The 26,898-nt window shown below is 37.9% G+C and overlaps 1 protein-coding gene across 1 annotated transcript in view; it reads left to right on the top strand.

Annotated features, from left to right (window-relative positions):
* The window catches only part of SUCLG2 (succinate-CoA ligase, GDP-forming, beta subunit), a 273,120-nt gene that overhangs the window by 133,767 nt on the left and 112,455 nt on the right, over positions 1 to 26,898 (top strand). The window contains exons 3-7 of the mRNA XM_010854550.1: positions 3,986 to 4,085; positions 4,767 to 4,857; positions 10,228 to 10,380; positions 11,961 to 12,050; positions 19,653 to 19,749. Of these exons, the coding sequence (XP_010852852.1) occupies positions 3,986 to 4,085; positions 4,767 to 4,857; positions 10,228 to 10,380; positions 11,961 to 12,050; positions 19,653 to 19,749 (531 nt within the window). The remainder of the gene's footprint in view (positions 1 to 3,985; positions 4,086 to 4,766; positions 4,858 to 10,227; positions 10,381 to 11,960; positions 12,051 to 19,652; positions 19,750 to 26,898) is intronic.

The following is a 26,898-nucleotide window of genomic DNA, read 5'->3' as shown; positions in this document are numbered from 1 at the left end:
GGCTACTTTATGTAAGAGTATCATTTAAGAGTCGGGAATTCGGAGTTAAATGGCACCCCACACCAGTACTTTTGCCTAGAAAATCCCGTGGACTAAGGAGCCTGGTAGGCTGCAGTCCATGGGGTCGCTAGAGTCAGACACGACTGAGCGACTTCACTTTCACTTTTCACTTTCATGCATTGGAGAAGGAAATGGCAACCCACTCCAGTGTTCTTGCCTGGAGAATCCCAGGGATGGGAATCCTAGTGGGCTGCCGTCTGTGGGGTCACACAGAGTCCGACACGACTGAATCGACTTAGTAGCAGCAGCAGCAGACTTCAGTTTTACCAGTAATATGGTTATTAATGTATAGATGCAATCCATATCTGGACAAAATCTATTGGAGGAGAGTTTTACCCACCTCTGTCTCTTTTTAGCTTTATATCCTATAATACAGTTAGATCATCTTGTGTATTCATGCAAAAATTGGATTTTCTCATTGAGATATCATTTATTTATTTGTTTATTTCTGGTTGTGCTGGGTCTTTGTTGCTACATGCAGGCGGTCTCGAGTTGCAGTGAGTAGGGACTACTCTTTCTTTGTAGCTTGTGGGCTTCAGTAGTTGTGCTACATGGGCTTAGTTGCTCTGTGGCATGTGGAATCAAACCCATGTGCCCTGCATTTGCAAGTGGATTCTTAACCACTGGACCACCAGGAAAGTCCCTGGAATATTCTTTTGTAATTCTCTTTGGAAACAGTGAGGTAATGTTAAAAAAAAAAGGAAATTTGTATGAGTTTTTGGAGAAGTTAGATTTTTAAATAAAATGGAAACAGTGACATTAAGTATGAAACCACTTGGTAAATACTAAATGAAAAAGCCAGTTACTGTTCGGTAGAATCTAGTATCTTAATTTTCAACAGTTTGAGTAAATAATCACATGAATTAAATTACTTTATGTGAGTTTCCCGCAAGACAAGACAAACTTATTTTACTTCAGTTAGTGACATACTCGGAGAAGGCAATGGCACCCCACTCCAGTACTCTTGCCTGGAAAATCCCATGGACGGAGGAGCCTGGTGGGCTGCCGTCTCTGGGGTCGCACAGAGTCGGACACGACTGAAGCGACTTAGCAGCAGCAGCAGCAACAGTGACATACTATACTGCTTTTGGAGAAGGAAATGGCAACCCACTCCAGTATTCTTGCCTGGAGAATCCCAGGGACAGAGGAGCCTAGTGGGCTGCTGTCTATGGGGTCACACAGAGTTGGACACAACTGAAGTGACTTAGCAGCATACTGCTTTAGTAGCATTTGAGAACTAACAAGAAGAGGTGATTGTAATGAACTTATTTTTAGCCTGCGATATAAATTGCAGAAGATATACCTAGATTTGACAGTCTTTTTCTTTCCTTCTTTCTCCATGCCCCAGTATGTGTCTTCACAGTCTCCAAAGTGATTGCTTGGTCTACCAGCTAGGTGGCATGAAGTCCTTTGATAAGTGATCAATAATGATATGAACAATTGACAACACTTTTATTGAGCTTACAGCTGTTTCTCTGTCCTGATGGTTAGTGCCTAAAACTTAACTAATCAAGCCCATGTAATGTCAGTTAACATTGCCCATTTAGGTAGTCTGCATGGCTTTGAAGTTTTGTTGCTGGAAAGCTTGGAGAGGAAAGCATCTCTTTTTTCAGATTCATGAGGTTATAAAAAATGATAGTGGCAATGGAATGCTGGCTATTTTTAAAGAATTTGAAGAAAACGCAGTTAAAAATTGAGTAAACAGCAGAAGTGTTTTTTTCCACTTAATATCTTCAAAGGGAAATGGGAAATTTCCTTCTGAATTCCGCTTTTGCTGAATTGCTGAAAATAATTATGATACTATAATAGCTATAATATTTTGACTCTTTGTTTTAAATGTGCCAGACTTTGAGATGAGTGCTTTACCTACTTTCTTCATTTATTTTCACATCATTCTAACACTGTAAATTGTTATGACTATTTTATAGTTGGACATGTTACTTTTACCTTTCTGAATCTCATTCTCTTCTCAGTAAAGGAATAGGTAGAGTTGGAGATTTTAACTAAGTCTGTTTTACACCAAAGTTCTTATCTTACCACTGCTCCTACATGCAGTAGCCTAAATGCAAAATAAATTCGTTTTACTTGGTTTCATTCCTAGTAAGGATTTGATAATGAGCAGTAACAATAACTTGGCTTCTACTCAATTTGATGGGAACCAGTTTATTCTAAGACATTGTTTGACTGATGTTGTGATGGTTCATATTCAGGGCAGAAACTATTGTCAGTGGTTATAGAAGGCAGCAAAGAAGGAGCTGTGTTTGCTTCTGAGAGAACGTGAACCTTGATTTTTTGAATGTGAGCAAAAAAATGGAGATCAGCCAATAAGATTATGAACCTTAACGATCTGATTACATCAGCTAGAGTGACTGTTTTACCCAGTGCCTTCATAGTGTCAAATCATTTCATAGCTCTCCCATTTCCTTCTTGAAAATACCTATGGCTCCTTCTCTTTGAACCTTTGCCTGCTTGCCTATGAGTAGTAGTAACAATGGTAGTACTGATTAAAATAGCCAACATTTATAGACCTTGCATGAATGGTGGCAGATTCCATTACTTTTTACCATTTCTGCTTGAATGAAAATAATCATTTTGGTTCTTCACAATATATAAAGATAGTAAAATGAATTAATTGATCATGATGATATAGTCACATATATTTTTTTTTGATGTGGTTTATTTTTTATTTTTTTTTAATTTAATTTTATTTTTAAACTTTACAATATTGTATTAGTTTTGCCAAATATCAAAATGAATCCGCCACAGGTATACCCGTGTTCCACATATATTTTCTAATTTAATTCTTGAAACAACGCTGAGTGTTGTTTCATAATTGAGTAAACAAAGTCTTAAAGACATTAAGTAACTTTCCCGTTGTCACACAACTGGGCAAAGGATGAAGCCTTGATTAAAACCTGGGTCTGCAATTTTAAACCTGGTGTGCCAAACCAGAAAACTGTTAGAGCCATATCGGAGATTGTCTGATTTCAGTCTCTAATTTTAGATAAAACTGAGTCATATACAGGGAATGATAATTGTGGCTGGAGGGTGTGTACTATTTGGTTTATTAAACACATTTAATTTGTGGGTTGCCCTTTTTTTTTTTTTCATTTTGTTGATTGGATAGGGGAGTATTCCTGTTGGCTGATGGTCCTTTCTCTATCACTGGGCTTCCTCACACACCCAGTTTTCCCACCAGGCCCATAAACATGTTTGAGTTTACGACTGGTCTCAAATGTCAGGAGTGGACCATTCACTCTTTCCTTGAGTGTTTTGACAAAGAGAGAGTCCACAGCCACTTTGCTCCAGGATATTCTGTTACCCTGCCAACACTGATAAAATACTGCTTTCTTTTAGTTTTAATCCATTTCTTCCTCCCTTACCCAACCTTACTGATAAATAGAACAACTGGTCAGAAAACTGTTGGTTTCTAAGAAAACAGCTATTAAATCCTCCGTTTCCAACTTTTTTTAAAAACTTTCCTCCAAGTAAACCAGTCTTCCCTTTGACATCTCAGATGGCTGACAGGTAGTTAGCTCCTCTGACTGGCAGATTGGTGTCTCTGTCACATGGGAGTGTCATTACACAGTAGAATTAATACTTCCAGCCTGGATTTATTTAGCATCTTCTGACACTTAGAAGAACAAGGGAACACATGCCTTGTTCTCCCTTGGGATAGTTGAGAATTAGATTAAACTGGCAGGAAATATTTGAACTGGCAGGAAATATTTGAATGTCCTCAGTAAACAGACTCTGTATTTAGGTGTATCGATGTTTTTTGAAGTTCTTCATTGCCTTCATTTTCCAAGTTGTTTTGAGAGAGCATTTGCCAGTCACTTTTGGAAGTTATGTCATTACCACTTGCTGGTTGCTAAAAAAAAAAAGAATTTTAAATCAGCTACTAACTCTGGATTTTCTTTGGCAGATGCAAAAGAAATTGTTTTAAAAGCCCAGATCTTAGCTGGCGGAAGAGGAAAAGGTGTCTTCAGTAGCGGTTTGAAAGGAGGCGTTCATTTAACAAAAGAGTAAGCGTGGAGGTTTTAATTCCTTATCTTTGGACAAAGAAGTTATGGAAGATGCTGCTCATGATGGAAAGGAGCACTGAGAAAGGGAGTAGGAGCAGAAGGTCACAAATAAATGACGTAGACAACAGGTAGAGAGCTCTGCAGTGTCCCAGTTTTCCTTTTCCTGTAAAAGGATTTTTGTTCACTAATTGGTGAAAACTTGACACCCCTTCTGTTCTAGACAGTCAGTGAAAACACTTTCCTCTCCTCTCCTGTCACATACCTTTCAGTGGTTTACTTTGATCCTTCCCCTTCCCTTTATCTCCATCTTTGGGCATTACTTCCCAAGTTGCCCACTATCTTACCTGTGCATTTCAGCATTGTCTCTCTACTATGACTGTAACTTATTTGGGAGGAGGGGAGAACAAACAAGCAAACTTGTTTTCATTTCCCTCCCCTCCTCTTCCTTCCTTCTACTTCCACTCATTCATTGATATGTACTTTGCAACCAGGGAGCGTCTGCTACACTGCTAAGCACCTGGTATGTAAACAGAAAGTACCATGCATTCTGTGAAGGTGGAAGTTGGGCCCAAGGCAGGGTGGATGTGGGGGTATAGTATGGACTGTGTCTTAAAATTGTTTTCAGTATAAACACTGACTTTCTTTTCTTTCTTCTCTCTCTTTTTTTCTCCTCTGTCTTAGCCCTAAAGTTGTGGGACAGCTGGCTAAACAGATGATTGGATATAATCTAGCAACAAAACAAACTCCAAAAGAAGGTGTGAAAGTTAAAAAGGTAATGTGAATGCTTTTGTCCATCTTCTGTGTATGTGTTAAAAAAAAAAAAAATCATACTTCAGTTTTGACAGAATCTAATGAAGCAGTACACTTTGTCTGTGTCATTTTTTTTTTAACCTCACATAGTTTTTGGTGTAGTATGACTTTGAGGAGAGAGAAAAAAAGGATTCTAAATTAGTAGCTGTTTATTATCATCAGGATTTGGTAACAGTGGGTAATGATTGAAATAATAATTTTTTCTTTTAGAACACAGACACATTTTGTTTAAAGTCAAAAAGAACTTAACATGACAGTTCCTAGAATCAGTGAGGGACATTCTTTGCTTCCTCACAGCCCCACCCTCATCCAGTGTATCAGAATTCCTGTGCTTATTTTGGTGGTTTTTCTGTGTTCCCCTATAACTTATTTTGAGGTTATTACCATTTTGACTCACTGTTATTACTGGGAGTATGTCATATTAGTGGGATCTTTTGGGACACCCAAGTGTGTACAGGGCACATACTTGTACACACACACAGAAAATAAAGTCTAAAGCAAAGTGGCCCACCTCAGCCATGAAACTGTGACTGGTAGATCTGAGACAGAGCCTAACTTGCCCTCCTGTTAGTCTGTTTAGCTTTGTTGAACTCCTCATTATGTATCGAGGCACCAGAACTGACTGCCTGATTTGCAGGATCCAGTGCAAAATGAAAATGTGAGATTCTTGTTCATATTTCAAGTTGGCTGCAGCAGAACATCAAATCAGAGACCAAGAATAGGACCCTCTGGCATGCAGGCCTGGATGACTGCACAGGTCACTCACTCTAGGCCTGGGAGCTACAGATGACTAGAAGGCCCCATCATGACATTGTAACAGCAGATTAGGGCCCAGCATTTTGGGGAGGCAACTGTCTGCTCCACAGACACAGAATCACATATGGATTATCACATGATAATCTCTTCCAGAGTCTCATTCTTCAGGCAGCTGAGGCAGTGTATTCCGTTTTTACACTTCAGAGGGAGTTGTCTGGAAAATTTTTGATATGACGGCCCCCAGAAATCACCAGCTTGGTCTTCTTAGCATACTTAGCTTACCAAGCACACTGCCTTGGTCCTGAAAAAGACACTGAGCTGGAGGGAGATGGGGATACTGGTGGGTCATTAGCCCCTTCCCTCTAAGAACACAGAGTCTTTCTGAAGGTTGAGGAAGTGCACAGACAAAACTGGCTCTGGTTATTTCCCTTTCCCAGTGCCTTGCAGCTAGATACAAGAACTGTTTACATCTTACAGTGGTTTTGAAGAATTATTTTTGTTCAGCTCAGCATCATACTTTTATTTTCCCCTTTAAACTGGTTATGAGCCTCTACCTATATAACTTGTTCAGAATTTGTTTATAGGGGATATTATTAGTGGTTTTGTTTGTAGGAATTTATTGTTTTTTATGGACGCATGGAGTTTGAGATTAGAGTTTGTGATACCTTTAAAAAGCATATAAAATACACACAAGAAGATTCACACACACACACTATATATATATATATATATATATGAATAAAATTAGTTCATAGATAGGTTCCTGAAATCCTGGGGATAAGTGCATTCTTGTAAATAGAATTATTGCCAAGAAATGACCAGAGTGGTATAGTTTTAAGTATTTTTTTCCCCTGATTGCAAAAATTATTAACATGAGAAAAATTCCAATAGTACAGAAATATAAAAATTAGAGAATAAAATTTTCTTCTATTCTCACCTTCTAGAAATAATTGTTAAATATGGTTTCTGTCCTTTTCCCATGTAAAATACGTATTACCACATACTTGAAATAGTAACATTATATATACTTTAAGGAACCTGCATTTTTTTTAACTTTTTAAAAAACATTTTTATTGAGGTATAATTTGCATACCATAAAATTAACTCATTTAAAATGTACAACTTCAGTAGTTTTAATAAATTTATGGAGTTGACAGCTATTACCACAATCAAATTTTTGAGTGTTTCCATCGACCAACCCCAAAATCTCCCATCCATTTGCAGACAATTCCTATGCCTACTTCCAGCCTGGGGAAACACTAATCCAGTGTGTCTATATTGATTTTCTCTTTAATATGATATAATTCATATACCATAGAATTCATTCATTTAAAATGTGCAATTAAACAGTTTTTAGTATATTCTTGGGTTATGCAACCATCACCACTATCCAATACCAGAACACTTTCATCACCCTGAAAAAGAAACCCATACCCATTGGAAGTCATTCTCCATTGTCTTTCCACCCCTTGGAAACTATGAAGCTATTTCCTATATTCATAGATTTGCCTATTCTGGATATTTCATATCAATGGAATGTTTCAAGCCTTTTTGTCTGGCTACCTTCACTTAGCATATTTTCAAGGTTCATCCATGTTGTAGCATATATCAGTACTTCATACATTTTTATGGTTGAATAATACAGCTTTGTATGACTATAACACATTTGGTTTATTCATTCATCAGTTGATGAACAATTAATTGTATTGTTACCACTTTTGAGCAAGCATGAACTTTTGTGTATGCATTTTTGTGTGAACATTCATTTGTGTTTTCATTCTTCCTGAGTAGAGCTTTGGGGGTGAAGTTCCTGGGTTAAACGGTAATTCTATGCTTAAGTTTTCCTGGAACCATCAAAATGTCTTCCAAAGTTACTGTGCCATTTTACATTCTGACCAGCAGTGTAGGTTTAGTCTCTCAGTTGTGTCCAGCTCTTGCGACATCGTGAACTAAGCCCAACAGGCTCCTCTGTCTGTGGGATTTCCCAGGCAAGAATATTGGAGTGGGTTGCCATTTCCTTCTCCATGCATTTGTAATTTATAGAATCTTGGACATCAATCAGAAGTCCCCAGATGATAGACACTTTAGGTCTTAGTTTGTTTAAGAAGCTATTTAAGCACATTACATACATCTGTTCACGTTGGGGTTTTTTCCCTAAATCTGTGTTTGTAGTGTTTTCCTTGGGATAGTAATAGGGGACGTGAGGCAGTGCTACTACACACATGCTCCATGGCTCACTATTAGTAATGGTTCCTGTTCCGCAGAGAGTAACTGAGTACCCTGTTAATCTTATCTAATTGTTGTTCTGTTACAAATAGTTTGTGTACCGGCTCTCATCCACATACTGTAGTCTGAATAGCATGATATATAAAAAATGAAACCAAATGAACAGACAGTAAGAAACATGAAAAACAGATTCATTGTTCAAGAGTAAAGTACATTAAAAAGATTCTCCATACTGAAAGACTCCACGGAAAGGCTGTGTTGATACGGTTTCTATCCATCACAGATAAAGATGGTTGAAATGTGTTTAACTGAGCTTCTCATGACATGAGAGTTCACAGAGTCCATTTAAGTTCTCTCTGTCACAATTCCTAAAGGATTTCAACATCCTGGGTCATATAAAAGGCATCTCAATGTCAGAAAATTTGTTTGTATATAAAAGTCCATGAATTATCTATTGAAAATCATCATTTTCTTGGGAATGTTTTCTTAAAGAGTGATGGGCTATTTCTACCAAGGAAGAGCTGTTTGAGACAGCAGCTGGTCTTTACAAATAGAAATTTGATAGAATACAGAGCACATCTGTCAACACTTGAGAAAATTAAGAATAGGACACTTGAATGACACTTATCCTAAAACTTATAACACTGTGTTTTTGTTACAGTAACTACTGAAAGTTGTTAAATCTGGTTCACTAGAATAGCTGTGTATTAGAAAGTGAGCTTGAAATAAAAATTGCTCTATGAAAATCCTAACACCATGTGCCAAGAAATATTTCTTACAAACTCATGAGCTACCATTTATGATAGAAAAATCACTATGAAGCCCCTTCTAAGGTACTCTATTTTTAACCAGTCATAAATTCTATAGAGGTGTGAAAAGAAGGAGTTAATTGTATTCATTACATTATAGCTTTCTAGGTCATCATATATTTATCCCACTTCATGTGACTTAAAACTTAGTGCTTTTGTGGCTTCTAGGGAGCTAAACTCTATTATTATTTAATCAATATCATTTTTGGTGAAACATATTACTGAATTCCTTTTTAGGAAAAGCAGTGTATGTGATTTTATTATTTTTACTTCTAGTGCTGATTCTTTATAGATGTTCTTATTTTCTTTTAAAAAGCATCCAAGACATTTTTTACTATTTTTGTTGGTAGTGTAAGTTGGTCTAGCATCTCTCTCCAAGGAAATTTGATGTACTTATCAAAATTTTAAATATGAAGAATCTATTGTAAAACCTAGCCATTTTATCTTTATATCCCTTGACCAGGGGGATACTAAAACAATGGAGCAAAGCTACACATACAGAAAGAATCACTGAGGTAGCATTTTTAGAAACACAAGTCTACATAAATGTCTGTCAGCCAGGACAAGATCAAATAAATATTGACATATAAGTATTATGTAGTCACAATGAAGAGAGAAGACCTTGTACAATCTAAGTTATAGTATTAAGATAGCAAACAAGAAGGAAGAAAAGCATTCAAGCATGCTTAATATTTATCCATGTGCAAGATGATTCCATGTTGGTAATGCATAGGGAAGAGGTAAAAATTAGTAGTGGATTTTCCTGGCAGGGCTGCTTTGTGCCTTTGTTAAGGTTGTGCAGAGTAAAAAGGACCTGGCTGGAGCATGCGTGGAGAAGGAAACCCATCTGTCCAGTTTCCCTCCTGCCCAGTCATGGCCCTGGAATGTGACTACATCCTCATAAAGAAAGGGATGTTTTTTTTTCTGATCATCACAAAGGTTCTGCTGGGGCCCAAGGGGTATGTATGTGCAAGAGGGGACTGCTTTCACTGTCCCCTCTATATACTTTTAGTATCTTCAGCATTTATTTTCGAACAAGCAAATATTATGTTTGTAATTTAAGAGAAAGTATAAATTGAAATAAAAATACAGTGATCCAAGAGACAGAAGTATCCAAACATAGGAAGCATCAGACACACCATAAAAAGAACCCTTCTTTGGCAAGCAAACTTGGTTTCCCACCAGTGCAATCTGAGAAGAATCAGTGTAGTAATATATATGTACTGCTAATGCCTCAAATTAAAACAACATCTGCTTCCCTGGAGTTTTTCTCAAGTGTCAGGGTTTCTGAAGAAGAAAAGGAAGATTAAAGTGGGAAGGTTCCTTGAGGCAAACTGAATACCTGTCACTTGAAAAGTTAACAGGATCAATTAAGGAGGTGAAAATGGGCACTGTGCACCATGAGAGCAGAACTCTCAAATCTCCCTGGGTTTAAAGAGCCTGAAAATAAAGCTGTTTGATTTGTGTAGCAAGTTTGTATAGATTTCCAAGTGGAAATCAGCTCGATGCTGACTTAATTGACTTTCCTGCTAATGTGGTAGGTGATGGTTGCTGAAGCCCTGGACATTTCCAGGGAAACCTACTTGGCCATTCTGATGGACCGGTCCTGCAATGGCCCTGTGCTGGTGGGCAGCCCTCAGGGGGGCGTTGACATTGAAGAGGTGGCAGCTTCGAATCCAGAACTTATTTTTAAGGTATGTTTAGATTCCTGACTATGTTCTGTTTATTGTTTCTGTACATGCTGTTAAAGACTGAATGTGAGCCTGATTTCTGAGCCTGGTGTACTGTTTCTGGGATTTAAGGCATGAAGATATTGAGTCCTTTTTCATACTGGATGTCCAGTAAGAAAAGGTTGGGTAGATCAAAATACGTGCTTTTCAAGATCTTTTCTGTGCCCTTCTTTTCCCTTCATTCTTTCCTCCTTCTAGCCTTTTCTTCCTCTCTAGTTTCTTTCCATCCAACTTGCCACAAGAATTAACCAATGGCAGAGGAATGTGAAATTTCCATTTCCTTTTGGTTAACTCTACCTCATTTATAAATATGACCCAGAAATTGTCTCCTAGAAATCAGATGTGAACTAGAAACTGCCTTGATGTCTTTCAGTACTGGTAATAAAGCGACTTAGCACAGTGCAAAGTAGAATTTTTCTAAGGCCCAGATTCTGTTTGTTTATCCTTTAAATCTTGTGTGTGTTGTTTGTTCTTGTTGTTGGGGTTGTCCTTTTTTTTTTTAAAAGATGTTAAGATTAGTTTCTAGTCAAAGAGACCTGGGGTCAAATCCTAACTAGCCAATAAGTTTCTCAGTTTTTTGAATCAGTAAATGAAAATGGGGATATTCCCTCCCTATAGAATTGTGAAGATTAAATTAGATAATATATGCAAAGTGCTTCTCAACCTACCTCAGCTATAAGAAGAAAATCCTAAGGTCTTTGGAACTATAACCCTAGCTTTTAATTCCGAGTTCTTAGTGTCAAAAAAATCATACAAAAAATTTCTAGTAAAAACCTTTATTATTTCTTTTAGAAACTGATTTTTTTTCCTTCTAAAAAGAGAGAATTTTATTTCTTGAAACTCTTCATTTATAAGGTAATAATACTTTGAAGATTGGTTTTAAAATATTTTCACCAGTGTTGCATATTTAAGTTAACTATTTTGGAAGTTAAATTGAGACTATACTTGCCGGCTTACCAATAACACCTACTTTTTTTTTTTTTTTTTTGAAACTAACATTTTTAAAACAAGTCATTACATTTGTTAAGAGAGTACATGAAATAATATATCTAAACAACACTCACTATCGTGGAGGGAATAGCCCTTTGTAGAGCTTAGGTATTATTAAAAATTACCATCATCAACAGAGTATTTAAATCACAAGGTAATATTTAACCTATATAAGACAAACTCTGAACTTAACAGCAATATTAGGCAGGAAAAACTTATTTTGGAAGCCTTCCAAAAACATGTCATAAAAATTAACTGACTAAATATTCGTCACTGCCATCTGTATAGTAATTAAAAGTGAAAACTGGCATCCGATCATCTTGTCAGCATGCCACCCTGAAGAATTATATAGTTTTGAAAAGGCTGTTTTATAGATGGTGTGCTAATTAAAATATACCCCATAGGCAGCTGTGGTGGCCCAACTCAGAGATCTCTGGAAAGGTGCCACGCTTTTAATTACTCATTTGCACATAAATACTAAGCATTTTCTTTTGAGGTTGTAAATCTTTTCATTTGATAGTCTGAATTTTGTTCATCTGATTCATTTTTACTAGGAGCAAATTGACATTATTGAAGGGATAAAGGACAGCCAAGCTCAGCGGATGGCGGAAAATCTAGGCTTCCTTGGGCCTTTGAAAAACCAGGTACTTGAGCAATTGGAGGTTGGTTTGTCTAACATGTTCCAGAAAAGATTTGGGAACTTTGGCTAACTGTGTCTAATGTTTGTGATTATCAGGAAATAAGGCGATTTATTGTTATTCTCTTTTTTTCCTGCAGTTGTTTATGGTGAAAAAATACTTCCCTGGTGTTGCAAAGAGAATGTTTATGACACATGTGTTTATATACATATATACATACATACATATATATATATATATAGGTGTGTACATGTGTAATAAGAATGTGTTGCCTGCAGACACATACAGCTTGTTATGTATGTTAGTTTGTTTTTTCTATAGCAGTGCATCTCCAGTACATCAATTATAAGATGTGATATACTGGTTAGAATCACAGGCTGTAGAGTTAGGCAAACTGAGTTTGAATCCTGTACTGCTACCCAGTACATGTGTGATTCAGACCATCTGAACATCACTTTCATAGTCTGTAAAATGGGGGTGATGAAATCCTAACTAAGAGGGTTTTTATGAGGATTGAGTAACCTGATGTGTGAAAATGCATATTCAGTACTCCAGAAAGGTCACTTCTTATTATTAATAATAATATACATTACCTAATTAGTTGCTGTTCTTTTCTAGCTAATGGGCATTTGAGAGGAATACTAATTACACAGAGGTGATACTTGACTGAAAACAGCTTGAATTATGCCAATTTAGTAATTGTATCTCTTGGTTTCAAAGATAGGCAAATTGTTCTCTGAGCTATTAAGGGAGAGAGTCTGTCTTGAGCATCACAGTCCTGCACTGCCCTTGGTCCTGCCAGTGGAGCCTGATTTTATGTCCATGCAGGCATGCTTGCTTGTCTCATAATTAAATCAGAAAAACTTACTGGCTGTTGTTTTCCTCCTCTGTTACTAAGAGAAGCCACCTTAATAACCCTTCATTGTGTGTCTGTGTTTGTGTGCTGTCCTGGGGCTCTGGGATTCTTGTAGTTTCCCTTAATTTAGTTGGGCAGCATACCTCCAGTAAAACAGTCAATTGCACACTCTTTATTTTCTGTCTTTACCTTTTCTTTTGATTGAGTCTAACTTTAAAAGCTTAAGGGTAACACGAAGGCAAGTTATGGAAAGGTGAAGCACAATAAGACTTTAAAATATATTTGTTTAAATTAAGAGAGGACGGCACTTATTTGAAGATTGGAGGAAAACCTCCAGTGGAAAGCAGAAGGTTCAACACAGTAGTGGGAAATAGGATCATCTGGGACTAAGCCCCAGGAGGAGATAGAGCCAGGATTCAGCGGACAGTTAGAGGAATTAGTCGTCATTTCGAGACTGGTGAAGAAATGCCAGGTTAGTGACCTGCTGAAAGAGAGATACTGGAGGATTCATGGGTAAGGGCTGGTTTCATGGTTTCACTTTCTGAGAATGAGGCCATGAAGTATATTAGCTACAGACTATATTAACTGATCATTTGACATTTATTAAGTAACTTCTTATGTATTGGTGGTGGTCACAGAGAGCTATAGTCGCTGTGTTCTAACCATACCATCCTACACTCAGCTCCAGAATATGCCCTGTAACTTTGTTTATATCCTCTGTCCCTTGCACATCTGTGTTTCTCTTGGACATTTGCAGTCTCGTTTGCTGGATCTTCATCTACATCACGGCAGGGACTTGGTTGGTCTTGTTCACTACTGTGTTGCCAACAAAGTGTTTGGCAAATATATTAGATGTCCAAGAAATATCTATCATATGCATGAATAAGTGAAATAACACATCTGAGGTGTCTAATTGTAAGAAATTCCTGGGGAGTCAGGAATGAGTAGTTGTAAGTGGCAAGAGAATAAATTTGGAGTGAGTAAAATCTACTCACCATGTGGTTTGAAAGCTCAAGAGGTAAATAATATGTGAAAGTTCTAGAGAAGGCAATAACAGTATTATGCACATCACAAGTTCCTCCCCCCACCCCAAACATAATGTAAGAGACAATTAACAGTTATTTATATAGCTCTTAAATGACTGAATCATGTTTCCTGAGTACCTTAAATAATCCAGATTTTAAGTGAGTTATCTATGAAAGGAAAATGAACCTGCAAGTTCTCAGGGATTGGTGGTAGCTATATTGTCATTATATTTTTGATTTTATGTATCTAGGAAGGTAAAGAAGTCTTTTAATTCATGTTTTTTGTATTATCATTGCCAATTATATGAAAGACTTTAAATCTTCATTTCCTCAGCAGGTTGAACCAAGCTCATTTGCTGAACCCTGTTGAACAGAGATGATAAGAGCAGAATTGTTCCCCAGGGGCTCACAGGGCAGTGGTCCGCCTGCTGACAGTGAACACAGGAAGAGGGGATGTGAAGGAGTGAAAACGGTGGGGTGGGAGAGAGGGTAGGAGAGACGGTGATCTCAGCTGCAGTTGTGTCAGAATTTGTTCATCTGGGGACATCCATTTGTATTTTGAGCAGCAGAACATGAAATGCATGGCACGGGAGCACAGGGTAAACGGGTGCTATAGATTCGGGCGTCTCTGTCTTACGGTGCTTCCTCCACACATGAGCGGGCAGTGCGCGTTGAGCACAGGGGGTGCCTGAGGGGAGAAAACATTTATTTAAATGATCAACCATTGGTGATCTTCTGATAAACAAGTGGTATCTTAAAGCCCCCTCGATTCAGTGTGACTTTGAAAGTTACTTAATTTTCAGCTAGGATGTGGTTTGGCCCTTTGGAAGTGCCTCACTCATGGATGAACAATATATAAAATGATTCTCTTGTAAAATTGATATCTTTCCTGTGACTCATGCCTGATGTCTCTAAAATATGATGTATTAATATTAGATTTAACCAAAAATAAACATCACCTTGCATAAAAACCTACAAAACACATGTTCCCGGTGAAAATATATTTCAGCAAGAATTGGCTGAAAAAACTAAAGCCATGAGAAAACTGAATATGACTAAAATCCACAAATTCCTCAAGGATGTCTTAATTATCATCTGTACTATTCATTTCTAAAAACATAGGCTCCATGAGTTGTCAGCATGTGCCTCCAGTATTTAAACTGATGAAAATATCTGATCAGCCAAGTTAATACCAGCTCACTAACCCTTCTAGGTATGGTTTATACCTCTGGTTAGCTTTAAGAACCATATTTGAATAGTGCAAGTATTAGTTCCTGGGATGCAATAGAAGGTTTTTCCAATTTTATTTTAACCTGTTAAAACATTTTTGAAGACATTGGTAAATTTGTCAGAGTTTCATATGCATGGCTCCAAGGATGTTTGATTTTAGGCTTAATTTTTTAATTGCTTAGCATATAACCTTGAAATAACATTAATTGTGGCAAAAAATAAATATTTGAACAGCATGGTTCCTGAGGAAATAAGTGGCAGTAACAAACTGGCTCACAGCACATTAACTAGCAGAATGTTTCCTTTGACTGGTGTTTAATCTGTGTTTTAAATTTGAACACATTTAGAAAGTAGAAGAGCCAACCTCAGCTTGCCATAGGCCCTGCCATTTCCTGCTATTACACCTGGGCAGACTGACAGGTTTTGCCTGGATGGCCTTTATAGTCATTTGGTGTATAGCCTCTGGAATAAGGCACGTTCTGCCTGCAAGCCAGGCTGGTTCTCCCTTGTGGGTATTACAACACAGATTTTATAACGTTTACCCCTTGCAGATCTTACAGCGCAGATTTAGTCTTGCTTCAAAAAATGTTTATAGTCACCTTTGCACAATAATAAACAGTTGTAATAATGGCTGCCCCCCAAGTGCTGTGTTAATGTATAACTACAGTGGCAGCAGCATGAGAAAATTCAGGCTTCATGCTAAGCGAGGTTAATACAGTCTTTAGAAGTTTTGAAGCTAGCGTGGTGTTCATAGACAAGTAAATGGATAAACGGAATATAGTATATACATACAATGGAAGATTGGCCTTGAAAAAGAGGGAGGTCCTGACACATGCTGCATTGTGGTTGAGTCTTTAGAACATTGTGCTAAGTGAAGTTGTCTGTGTGTGTGCGCTTAGTCAGTCAGTCATGTCTGACTCTTTGTGACCCTGTGGACCATAGCCCGCTCCTCTGATCATGGAATTCTCCAGACAAGAATACTAGAGTGGGTAACCATTCTCCTCTCCAGGGGTCGACCCAGGGATCGAACCCATGTCTCCTATATTGGCAGGCAAGTTCTTTACCACTCAGCCACCAGGGAAAACTTGAAATTTATGTTATGTGTACTTAAAAACAAAAACGAAAACTTTTTGAAGTAGCTAGGATAAGATCTTATACTTGTATGCACTCAGAATTTATTTCTATTATGAAGTCTCTCCATATTATTACATTAATGATTACTTCTACCATTGTTTATCCGTATTGACTGTGTGCAGAGGCTTTGTAGGTATAGTGATGCTATGGTGTCCAGAATAGACATCATGCTTTTGTCATGCAGCTCACATTGCACATTTGTTTGATAACCTGTGAAATCTCTAAAAATGTAAAAAAGTTTCAACAGTGAGTCGCTTACCTGCTTTACACTGTAATTCAAATAAAATCCACTTGGATTGCACTCCCCCCCCCCCCAAAAAAAAAGTAAACATTAAATAAAGGAAATCTTAAGTTTTTGAAAAAATAATGATAGAATTGTTAGGTTGGGACCAACCTTTTCCAAGTCTGGCACAAAGCCAGAAGCTGAAAAAGAAAAGAGTGACATTATTATTAATATTATTAGACTTCATGTGGCAGAACTAACAAAAACATGGGCAAAAAACAAATGTTAAAGGACAAAAACATTACTATTTCTATGACATAAAGAGCTAAATTCCTTCATGTAAAAATGCCTCCTATACATTAATATGAGAAACACCAAAAATATGTGGATTTTTCCTATGTAGAGTTCACAGCAAAGGAAATGCAGATGTTTCACTCTCATAGAATACTCAGGTCTATTCATAATTAGAGTGATTCAAATTAAAACCATAAATGAGATAACCAAATAGCTGATGGTTGTGAGTTAAAAAAATAAAAATCTCTATAATGCTGGTTTTTGGGAGGGGACATTAGTGAAAGCTGCAATTTAAGATAACAAGAACAATTTAAGATATTCTTTTATTATGTAAAATGCCCACCCCTTGTTCCCCACTTCAGAGAATATATCCTATAGATATTTAATCACTGTAGGATATAAGGATATAGATAGATAGATAGATATAGATACACACACAGATAAGGCAGCATTTGAAGTAATGTCAAGCTGCTGGAAACCAAATGGCCATTATTTAGGAGACAGGTTAAATGAATTATGATACATCCGTACAAAAAGATATTATGTGATCATTTACAAGATTGTTGTCTCTGTTTTGCTGCTGAAGGCTCTCTGAAATCTATCGGTAAAGAAACAAAGTGTGGAACCAAGTTTGTTTTTTTAAAAAGATGAATGGAAAAATGTGTACACTTGCATTTGTATAGCTGTATCCTTTAATGAACCAATAAAGTGGCTGCTGCAGGAGGACAGATAGGGGGCTCTGTAGCTGGGGAGTCTGGTGAAGATTCTGAGGGAGAACCTTGTGTACCTTGGGGATTTTGTATTATGTACGTGTACTATCTAGCCACAAAAAATTAATATTATAAATATTCAGTGTAACTCATTATATATATTTGGTTATATCCACTGGCTTTCAAATTAGGATTTAAGAAACTTCGCACGTATACATCAAACAAAATAAGGTAAAATGAATTACTTACATTTCCAAGAGTTCTTTAGTTAATACCAGAATAGAGAAATCACTCCTAGTGTTTACCATGTGTATGTGTGCTAAGTTGCTTCAATTGTGTCTGACTCTTTGTGACCCTATGGACTGTAACCCAGCATGCTCCTCTGTCCAAGGAATTCTCCAGGCGAGAATTCTGGAGTGGGTAGCCATGCCCTCCTCTAGGGGGTCTTCCCAACCTAGGGATTGAACCCTCGTCTCTATGTCTTCTGCATTGGCTGCTGCTGCTGCTAAGTCGCTTCAGTCATGTCCAACTCTGTGCGACCCAATGGACGGCAGCCCACCAGGCTCCCCCATCCCTGGGATTCTCCAGGCAAGAACGCTGGAGTGGGTTGTCATTTCCTTCTCCAATGCATGAAAGTGAAAAGTGAAAGTGAAGTTGCTCAGTCGTGTCCAACTCTTCACGACCCCATGGACTGCAGCCTACCAAGCTCCTCCATCCATAGGATTTTCCAGGCAAGAGTACTGGAGTGGGGTGCCTGCATTGGCAGGCAGATTCTTTACCACTAGTGCCACCTGGGAAACCCCAGTATTGACCACAGTGGGACTTTATTCTAGGTAATCGGTTAAGTAGGTGCTATGAGAATTGAGAAGTTTCAGAGTGAACAGAGAGGCAACACAGAGAGCTAAACAGCAACAGAAAGTGGTTGCCACCTATGTGCTCAAGGAGCAAAGTGAGGTGGTAGTGTCACTGGACTTTGAGATACAGAAATTGGGACCCTGATGGGAATTAAAGTGAGAGGATGCAGAAAGAGAGGAGTGAAAATATCCTCTCTTTTTCCTTCTTCCCAGCTCCTGTCTCCCACTGCTGCTTCGCATTGGCTGAACTGAAGCCAGCCGGCCCAGGAGCCTTGAAAACCCAGCGTACAAGTGTCAGCTCCCCTGATAAATAGAGTAGAGATGGGGAAAAACTGAAAAGAAATCTGAGGGCAAATAATGCAGGATGGGAACCATGAAAAAAAAAATGTGGAAATGGGGAAAGCATGGCTGGGAAATAAGTTGGAGCTAAGAATAAGACTAAACCCCAACATTCAGCCTTGATTGCACATTACACAGTCTCACTTTGCTGTGTTAACGGTGAACAGGCTGTGTTTACTGCAGGTGTGAGCTTTCCTGGGTGCTGTCACACCTCATTTGTGATCCTCCCCCTAGCCTCAGATCACATAGTGCCAGCCTGCTGTGACATGAGCAATTAATAAATGTTGGTTGAAAAGAATGAATGAGCGAGTGAATTTCAAGCAGAGTGAGAAAAATGAAGTTAGGGTACAACACCAGGGAAACTGTTGAATATTCTGGTTCTTTGTGGCTTATGCCTTTGGGACAAACTGTTTTCAGTTTGAATTGTGCTATTCTTTAAGTGTACTGTTTAGGTCTTCCATCTTCTTGTTTTGTAACCATTTCCAATAGATACTCAGTAACTGTTGTTTCACAGATTATAGGTTTGGATTGATGAATATGATAACAGTTTATTCCAGCATAATAAGGAAAAACTCGTCGTTAAAAACTCTCAAAATCATGTTTACCTTTTACTTAAATGGAGTTTGTTTGTATTAGTAATTGTAGCTCATATTGCAGTGTAGCTCAGCTAATAGGGACATGATAATTTTCAAAAAGATTCACAACATTTTTTGGGCATATTGAAAATATTTTGTTTTTTGATGATGATCTTTTCTACTGTCTGGAGGACAGTTGAACAATTCCTTCTAATGAATAGCAGTAGAAATTAAAATAGTTATGCTTCTCTTTTTTTCCCTTCAGAAAACCTAACTGAAAATAGCTTGTTATTTTTAAGATTTCATTAATGTAGCAAAATAATTTTTTTCTACTTTTATGAAATTTCATTTCACTTGATCACATTTAGGCTGCAGATCAAATTAAGAAGCTGTACAATCTCTTCCTGAAAATTGATGCTACTCAGGTGGAAGTGAATCCCTTTGGTGAAACTCCAGAAGGACAAGGTAAGAGAAAAAGAGAGAGAGAAAAAATGAATGAATGTAATTATTTATGCAAACTATAAACTAAACAAAAGACTATAGAGCAGCCTTGCATTAATTCTTTCAGTAATTTAATTCCTGCCATAGTTTCAAATGCTCCCATGATGCAGTTGAACATATTAGCACTTGAATTTGTAGTCAAATGCCAAGCCTCACTGGAAGTTATTTCTTATTTTATTTAGAAACATCCATCTACCATCATCCCATAGTTTTCAGGTCCCTCCTTGTTGCTCTGTTGGTAAAGATTTAGGTGTGAACAGGAGCCACAGTGCTTGGGTGTGATGAATACACCTGCTTTTATGGAACTGGAACTTTTTAGTTTCAGTTTTTAGTTTCTCCAAATCTGCATATAATTTCACATTGTGTCTTCTACTGAAGTTATGTCATCATGGTAGAATCTCTAATGCCCCATCATCGATCTCTTTCACCCTCCTTGGTTAGCAGCTTTTACTTCAGGTGGGAAGAGACTTTTTTGTGGGGAAGGTTTTATCTTTTCACTGGGTACTTGTGAATCAGTAACTCTCTTACATGTCAGCACCTACCACAAATGCACTGTCTTGCATACAGCAAGTATTCAGTAAGGTCTTATTAATTTGAGAGCAAAAGCTTAAAGATATGCATGTTTAGGGTCGGAGGTAGAATATCAAGGGAATAGGATAGTGTTACCAAACTGTACTGGTAAATTCCAGGAACCTTGCCTTTTTAAATTATATCTCAACCCCATTTCTTACTTCTTACTTAGCGTATTGTGGGCCACCAGTAACTAAGGATTTACTACTGGACTGGTAAATACCCATTATGTGCAAATATAAATAAGTTTTAGACCAGTTGGATGGTACAATGCTTTTTCTCTAGTATATTTCAGAGACTATATAGTCAGAGTCAGAAAATCTAAAATATCATGTCCCTGAAACCTAGAGAGGCCTGGGATTGCCATGCTCTAGCCACGTACATGGGCTAAGCCTCAGGGAATTTTTTGTTTTTGTTTGTAAATCCAAAACAGTGAGTAAAAACATGATAACCTACCTCTCTTGTAGGGCAGTTTTCAAAGTGAGGTGACTGATGATTGTGTAATAAGCATCCAGTTTCAGACACAAAATAGGCTAGTCCCACCCATTCATAAAATAAAGTTGTTGTTCTCAAGTAGTATAAAAGTAGTCCAGCAAAGGTATAGATTTTATATTTTTATCTATTTATTTTTGTTTTGTTTGTATATCTTTGAAGGTTTCAAATTAGGATAGGCAAAGAGCTCATGTTTAAGAAGCCATTGAAATGAATGTTTCATGGCTTACACAAGTGACTGCTAGATAAAATTTTGTGGCTGGTAGTTTATAAGCAAACTACCTGTATAATTAAATATTTTAAAAATTGCTTTTGACTTTAAAATAATCAGTATTTTCTAGAGAGAGGGTAAGAAAATTGTTTCTTGATCTCATACATCCTGTGCTGTGATAAATGTACGTGTCTTCTTTTTTATCATTTAACATAATCCTGCAGAGTTAGGAGTTGTTATCCCATTTTATAGAATACTGAAAAATGAATTTGTTTCCTCCAAGGGCAGCTAGATACTGGAGCTGGGATTCAAACCCTTGTCTTTCATAGTCTGGTATGCATGTTGATTCTGATATGCCAAACTAACTTATGGTGACCTGCTTTCTTTTCTTCTCTGTTTTTTCCTTCTTAAGCTATTAATTTACTTTAATCAGAGTGATCTAGAAATAGTCTCCAGTTTGAGAGTATCAGTTAAAAATTCATGCCGCATTGAGTGGCTGATAATTAAATCCAAGAGAGGAAGGTCACTCTAAGTCCTTAAAGGTCATACATATATTGCTTTTTAAGCTAATATGCATAAGCAACCTGGTTATTTCATAGTAACAAAAAATGGGAATTGAGCCACAGAATGGGATAAAAATGGTATTTTCATTTAACCCTTTGGGAAGCTGTCAGTCACAAAACGGTTTGCAGCAGGGAAGAGGGATATGAGAACCTTTTTCTAGAGAATGTTTGTAAAACCTCATGAAATCTGAAGTTTTCTTTTTAATTATTAAGAGAAAGTATAATTATTGAGCTTCTTTGAAGGAATCCCCATAAAATACATTCCATGTATACAGTGCATTAAAACATAAGTCTTATATGATATTTTTAACAGGAAAGTTTAGCTGTTAATTTGTTCATTGTACCATAAAGGTTCAGCTATTGAATTATAATCACAATTAAATGAATGTGTTGGCCTATAACTCTGAGCAGTAGTCAAATTAAACCCAATTAGGAAACATTGATTACTGACCAAATGTACAAATTAACTTCATCATTGTCACAGTTCCCTAAAACTTTCCTTTATTTAGGAGCTATAAAAGCAGTCATATATATTTTAGCAATATTGACAATATTTATAATCAGAATACTTAAAGTTTTCCTTTTAGATCAATAATAGGAAAATGTATAGCAACCACTAATGCTGAAGAAGCTGAATGGTTCTGTGAAAATCTACAAGATCTCCTAGAACTAACAAAAAAAGATGTCTTTTTCATCCTATGGGACTGGAATGCAAAAGTAGGAAGTCAAGATAACTGGAGTAACAGGCAAGTTTGGTCTTGGAGTACAAAAAGAAGCAGGTCAAAAGCTAACAGTTTTGCCAAGAGAACACACTGGGCATAGCAAACACCCTCTTCCAGCAAACAAGAGATGACTCTGCACATGGACATCACCAGATGGTCAATACCAAAATCAGATTGATTATATTCTTTGTAGCCAAAGTTGAAGAGGCTCTATACAGTCAGCAAAAACGTGGCGGGGAGCTGACTGTGGCTTAGATTGTGAACTTCTGATTGCAAAATTCAGACTTAAGTTGAAGAAAGTAGGGAAAACCACTAGTCCGTTCAGGTATGACCTAAATCAAATCCCTTATGATTATACAGTGGAAGTGAGAAATAGATTCAGAGGATTAGATCTGATAGACAGAGTGCTTGAAGAACTATGGATGGAGGTTCAGAACATTGTACAGCAGGTAGTGACCAGAACCATCCCCAAGAAAAAGAAATGCAAAAAGGCAAAATGGTTGCTTGAGGAGGTATTACAAATAGCTGAGAAAAGAAGAGAAGCAAAAGGCAAAAAGGAAAGGAAAGATATATTCATCTCAATGCAGAGTTCCAAAGAATAGCAAGGAGAGATAAGAAACACTTCCTAAGTAAACAATATAAAGAAATAAAGGAAAACAGTAGAATGAGAAAGACTAGAGATCTCTTCAGGGCTTCCCAGGTGGCTCAGTGGTAAAGAATCTGCCTGCAACGCAGAAGACACAGAAAATGCCATGGGTTCAATACCTGGATTGGAAGATTCCCTGGAGGAGGGTAATGGCAACCCATTCCAGTATTCTTACCTTGGAGAATCCCATGGACAGAAAAGCCTGGCAGGCTGCAGTCCATAGGGTCCCGCAGAGTCAGTCATGACTGAAGTGACTGAGCATAAGAGTGAGAGATCTCTTCAAGAAAATTAAGAGATGCCAGGGGAACAGTTCATGGAAAATGGCCACAATGAAGGGCAGAAATGGTATAGAAGCAGAAGATATTAAGAAGAGGTGGCAAGAATACACAGAAGAACTATGCAAAAAAGATCTTCATGACCCCGATAACCACAGTGGTGTGATCATTCACCTAGAGCCAGACATCCTGGAATGTGGAGTCAAGTGGGTCTTAGGAAGCATCACTACGAACAAAACTAGTGGAGGTGATGGAATTCCTTCTGAGCTATTTCAAATCCTAAAAGATGATGCTGTGAAAGTGCTGCACTCAATATGCCAGCAAATTTGGAAAACTCAGCAACGGCCACAGGACTGGAAAAGATCAGTTTTGATTATAGTCCCAAAGAAGGACACTGCCAAAGAATGTTCAAACTACTTCACAGTTACACTCATTCTCATGTTAGCAAGGTTAGCTCAAAATCCTTCACGTGAGGATTAAACATGCTGGGTTTAGAAGAGGTAGAGGAACCAGAGATCAAACTGCCAACATCCACTGGGTCATATCAAAAAGTTAAGATAATGGCATCCCCATTCCCATCCCTTTATGGCAAATAGATTGGGAAACAATGGAAACAGTGATGGACTTTATTTTGTTTGGCTCCAAAACGCTGCAGATGGTGACTGCAGCCGTGAAATTAAAAGACACTTGTTCTTTGGAAGGAAAGCTATGACCAACCTAGACAGCATATTAAAAAGCAGAGACTTTGCTGCAACAGGTCTGTCTAGTCAAAGCTATGGTTTTTCCAGTCGTCACGTATGGATGTGAGAGCTGGGCTGTAAAGAAGGTTGAGTGGCAAAGAATTGATGCCTTTGAACTGTGTTGGAGAAGACTCTTGAGAGTCCCTTGGATTGCAATGAGATAAAGCCAGTGAATCCTAAAGGAAATCAATTCTCAGTATCTATTGGAAGGACTCACGGTAAAGCTGAAGCTCCAATACTTGGCCACCTGATATGAAGAGCTGATTCATTGGAAAAGACCCTGATACTGGGAAAGATTGAAGGCAGGAGTAGAAGGGGATGACAGAAGATGAGATGCTTGGATATCATCACCGACTCAATGGATGTGTTTGAACAAGCTCAGGGAGATGGTGAAGAACAGGGAAGCCTGACGTGCTGTAGTTCTTGGGGTCACAAAGAGTTGGACATGACTGAGCGACTCAACAACAAGCAAAATATATTACCTTTCCCATTATAACTTTGTGTAACAGTTACTCTTTTAATTTAGAAGTTTAAGAAAGTTGGCATTATACCAAACTTTTTACTTTAAAAATTTTATTTTAAACTTACTTATTGTATAGTTCCTTTGTAAAAACCTTCTTCATTCTTGTCTTACTTGTTGAATATTTTTTAAAAATCCAGGAGACTGGTCCTGTGAATGGTACATAGTGGAATAAATAGCACTGGCCTAGATAATATCTATACTGCTCAGTCTCCTGTGGGGAATTTTTGGTAAGAAGCTCAACATTCAGAAAACGAAGATCATGGCATCCGGTCCCATCACTTCATGGGAAATAGATAGGGAAACAGTGGAAACAGTGTCAGACTTTACTTTTCTGGGCTCCAAAATCACTGCAGATGGTGACTGCAGCCATGAAATTAAAAGACGCTTACTCCTTGGAAGGAAAGTTATGACCAACGTAGATAGCATATTCAAAAGCAGAGACATTACTTTGCCAACAAAGGTCTGTCTAGTCAAGGCTATGGTTTTTCCTGTGGTCATGTATGGATGTGAGAGTTGGACTGTGAAAAAGGCTGAGCGCCGAAGAATTGATGTTTTTGAACTGTGGTGCTGGAGAAGACTCTTGAGAGTCCCTTGGACTGCAAGGACATCCAACCAGTCCATTGTGAAGGAGATCAGCCCTGGGATTTCTTTGGAAGGAATGATGCTAAAGCTGAAACTCCAGTACTTTGGCCACCTCATGCGAAGAGTTGACTCATTGGAAAAGACTCTGATGCTGGGAGGGATTGGGGGCAGGAGGAGAAGGGGCCGACAGAGGATGAGATGGCTGGATGGTGTCACTGACTTGATAGATGTGAGTCTAAGTGAACTCTGGGAGTTGGTGATGGACAGGGAGGCCTGGCGTGCTACGATTCATGGGGTCGCAAAGAGTCGGAAACGACTGAGCGACTCAACTGAACTGAACTGACACCCAAAGAATGATTTTTTTTCCAGTGTGATTAATAGTCTGGTTCAAACATCTAAGTTGATACTACTGACTGTAATGTAGTTGTTTAGTGTCTGCTAGTTAGGATTATAATGGTTGTTAGTGACAGAGACCTGCATCAGCCTGATTTTTGTTAAAAAGCCCCCTAAGGATGAGGGTTCTCATTTTACTTGTGTTACAGAGAAGTTTAGGAGTGAACTGGCTAAAGGAATGAAGGGAATCGGGGATTCTCTGCTTGTCCATGGCTGCTTGCTTCTAACTCTGCATCTTTGTCAGCCGGCATCTCTGGAGCTGTCAGTGAAGATGGTTCCCAGTGCCCCTCCTCCTCCTTCCCCAGCCTTTAACAGTCCTTTCAGATGATACTGATTGGTCCTACTTGGGTCCTGCTGGAATCACATGGTGTCAGAAAAAGGCAGTTTCTCTGTGGAAAAAGGACATTGATTCAAAACATGCCTATGAAAATGACTGAAGTTTTCTTGAACTGAAAGCAAGCTATCAATTAAATAGAGAGAAATGGACTATTTTCCTTACTGTCTAATTGCAGTGCCAGATTTTATTCATTAAATCTGTAGCCAGGTAAAAAACAGGGTTTAAAAAAAAAATTACCTATCTTCATTCATTTACTTATTTTGTAAGACACTGTGTGAGTTTATGTCCTATTTCTTTTCACCCCACTTTCAGTCAGATATGCCGCACATAGACACTTTTCTTTGGTATCTTTAAAACAATGTTTCTCAGTGGCAAGGATGGGCATCTTGTTCCCCAGGGGCTCTTTGGCAACATCCGGACACATTTTTTTTTTTTTTAACTAAAATATAATTGACATATAACCTTATGTTAGTTTCGAGTATATACCATAATGATTTGATATATATCTGTGTGTGTATCTCTTTAGCCAAATGATCACCACAGTGAATCTAGTTAGCATCCATTTTTGCTTGTTACAACTTGGAATGTGTGATGTTACTTGCTTCTAGAGGCCAGGGGTGCTACTAAACATCATACATGGCACAGAGCTGTCTCCCTCATCAGAAAATGATCTCACTCAATATGTCAGTAGTCCTGAGATTAAGGATTCCTGCTTTAAGGCATTTTCATCAGTTGGAGACCAAATTCATTCACTGAGCTAAAGAAATTAAATCCAGTTTAAAACTGAGACTCTCCGGCCAAGATTCTATGGGAATTAAGGCTGGGTGATCCAAAGTTAAATGGCATATCAAATTCCTTTCTTTCTTCGGATTAATTTCCCTAAATAACTACCCTGTTGCTCTGTGCCCATGTTGTTGGTGGGTGTTTCTCTGTATTTCTCTCTCTATACATAACTCTATTTTCGAGAACATTCTCAGTTCTTTACCTCCCTCTGAAGTTCCCTCCCGCCTAGTATCTATTTTTCTCCTTTCACAGCAACTAAAGAAAAGTTCTCAAAAA

Source organism: Bison bison, unplaced genomic scaffold, assembly GCF_000754665.1.
Source record: "Bison bison bison isolate TAMUID 2011002044 unplaced genomic scaffold, Bison_UMD1.0 scf7180017864343, whole genome shotgun sequence".
Lineage (NCBI taxonomy): Eukaryota > Metazoa > Chordata > Mammalia > Artiodactyla > Bovidae > Bison > Bison bison.
The sequence above is the reverse complement of the archived record's forward strand: the minus strand, read 5'-3'. Positions and strand labels throughout refer to the sequence as shown.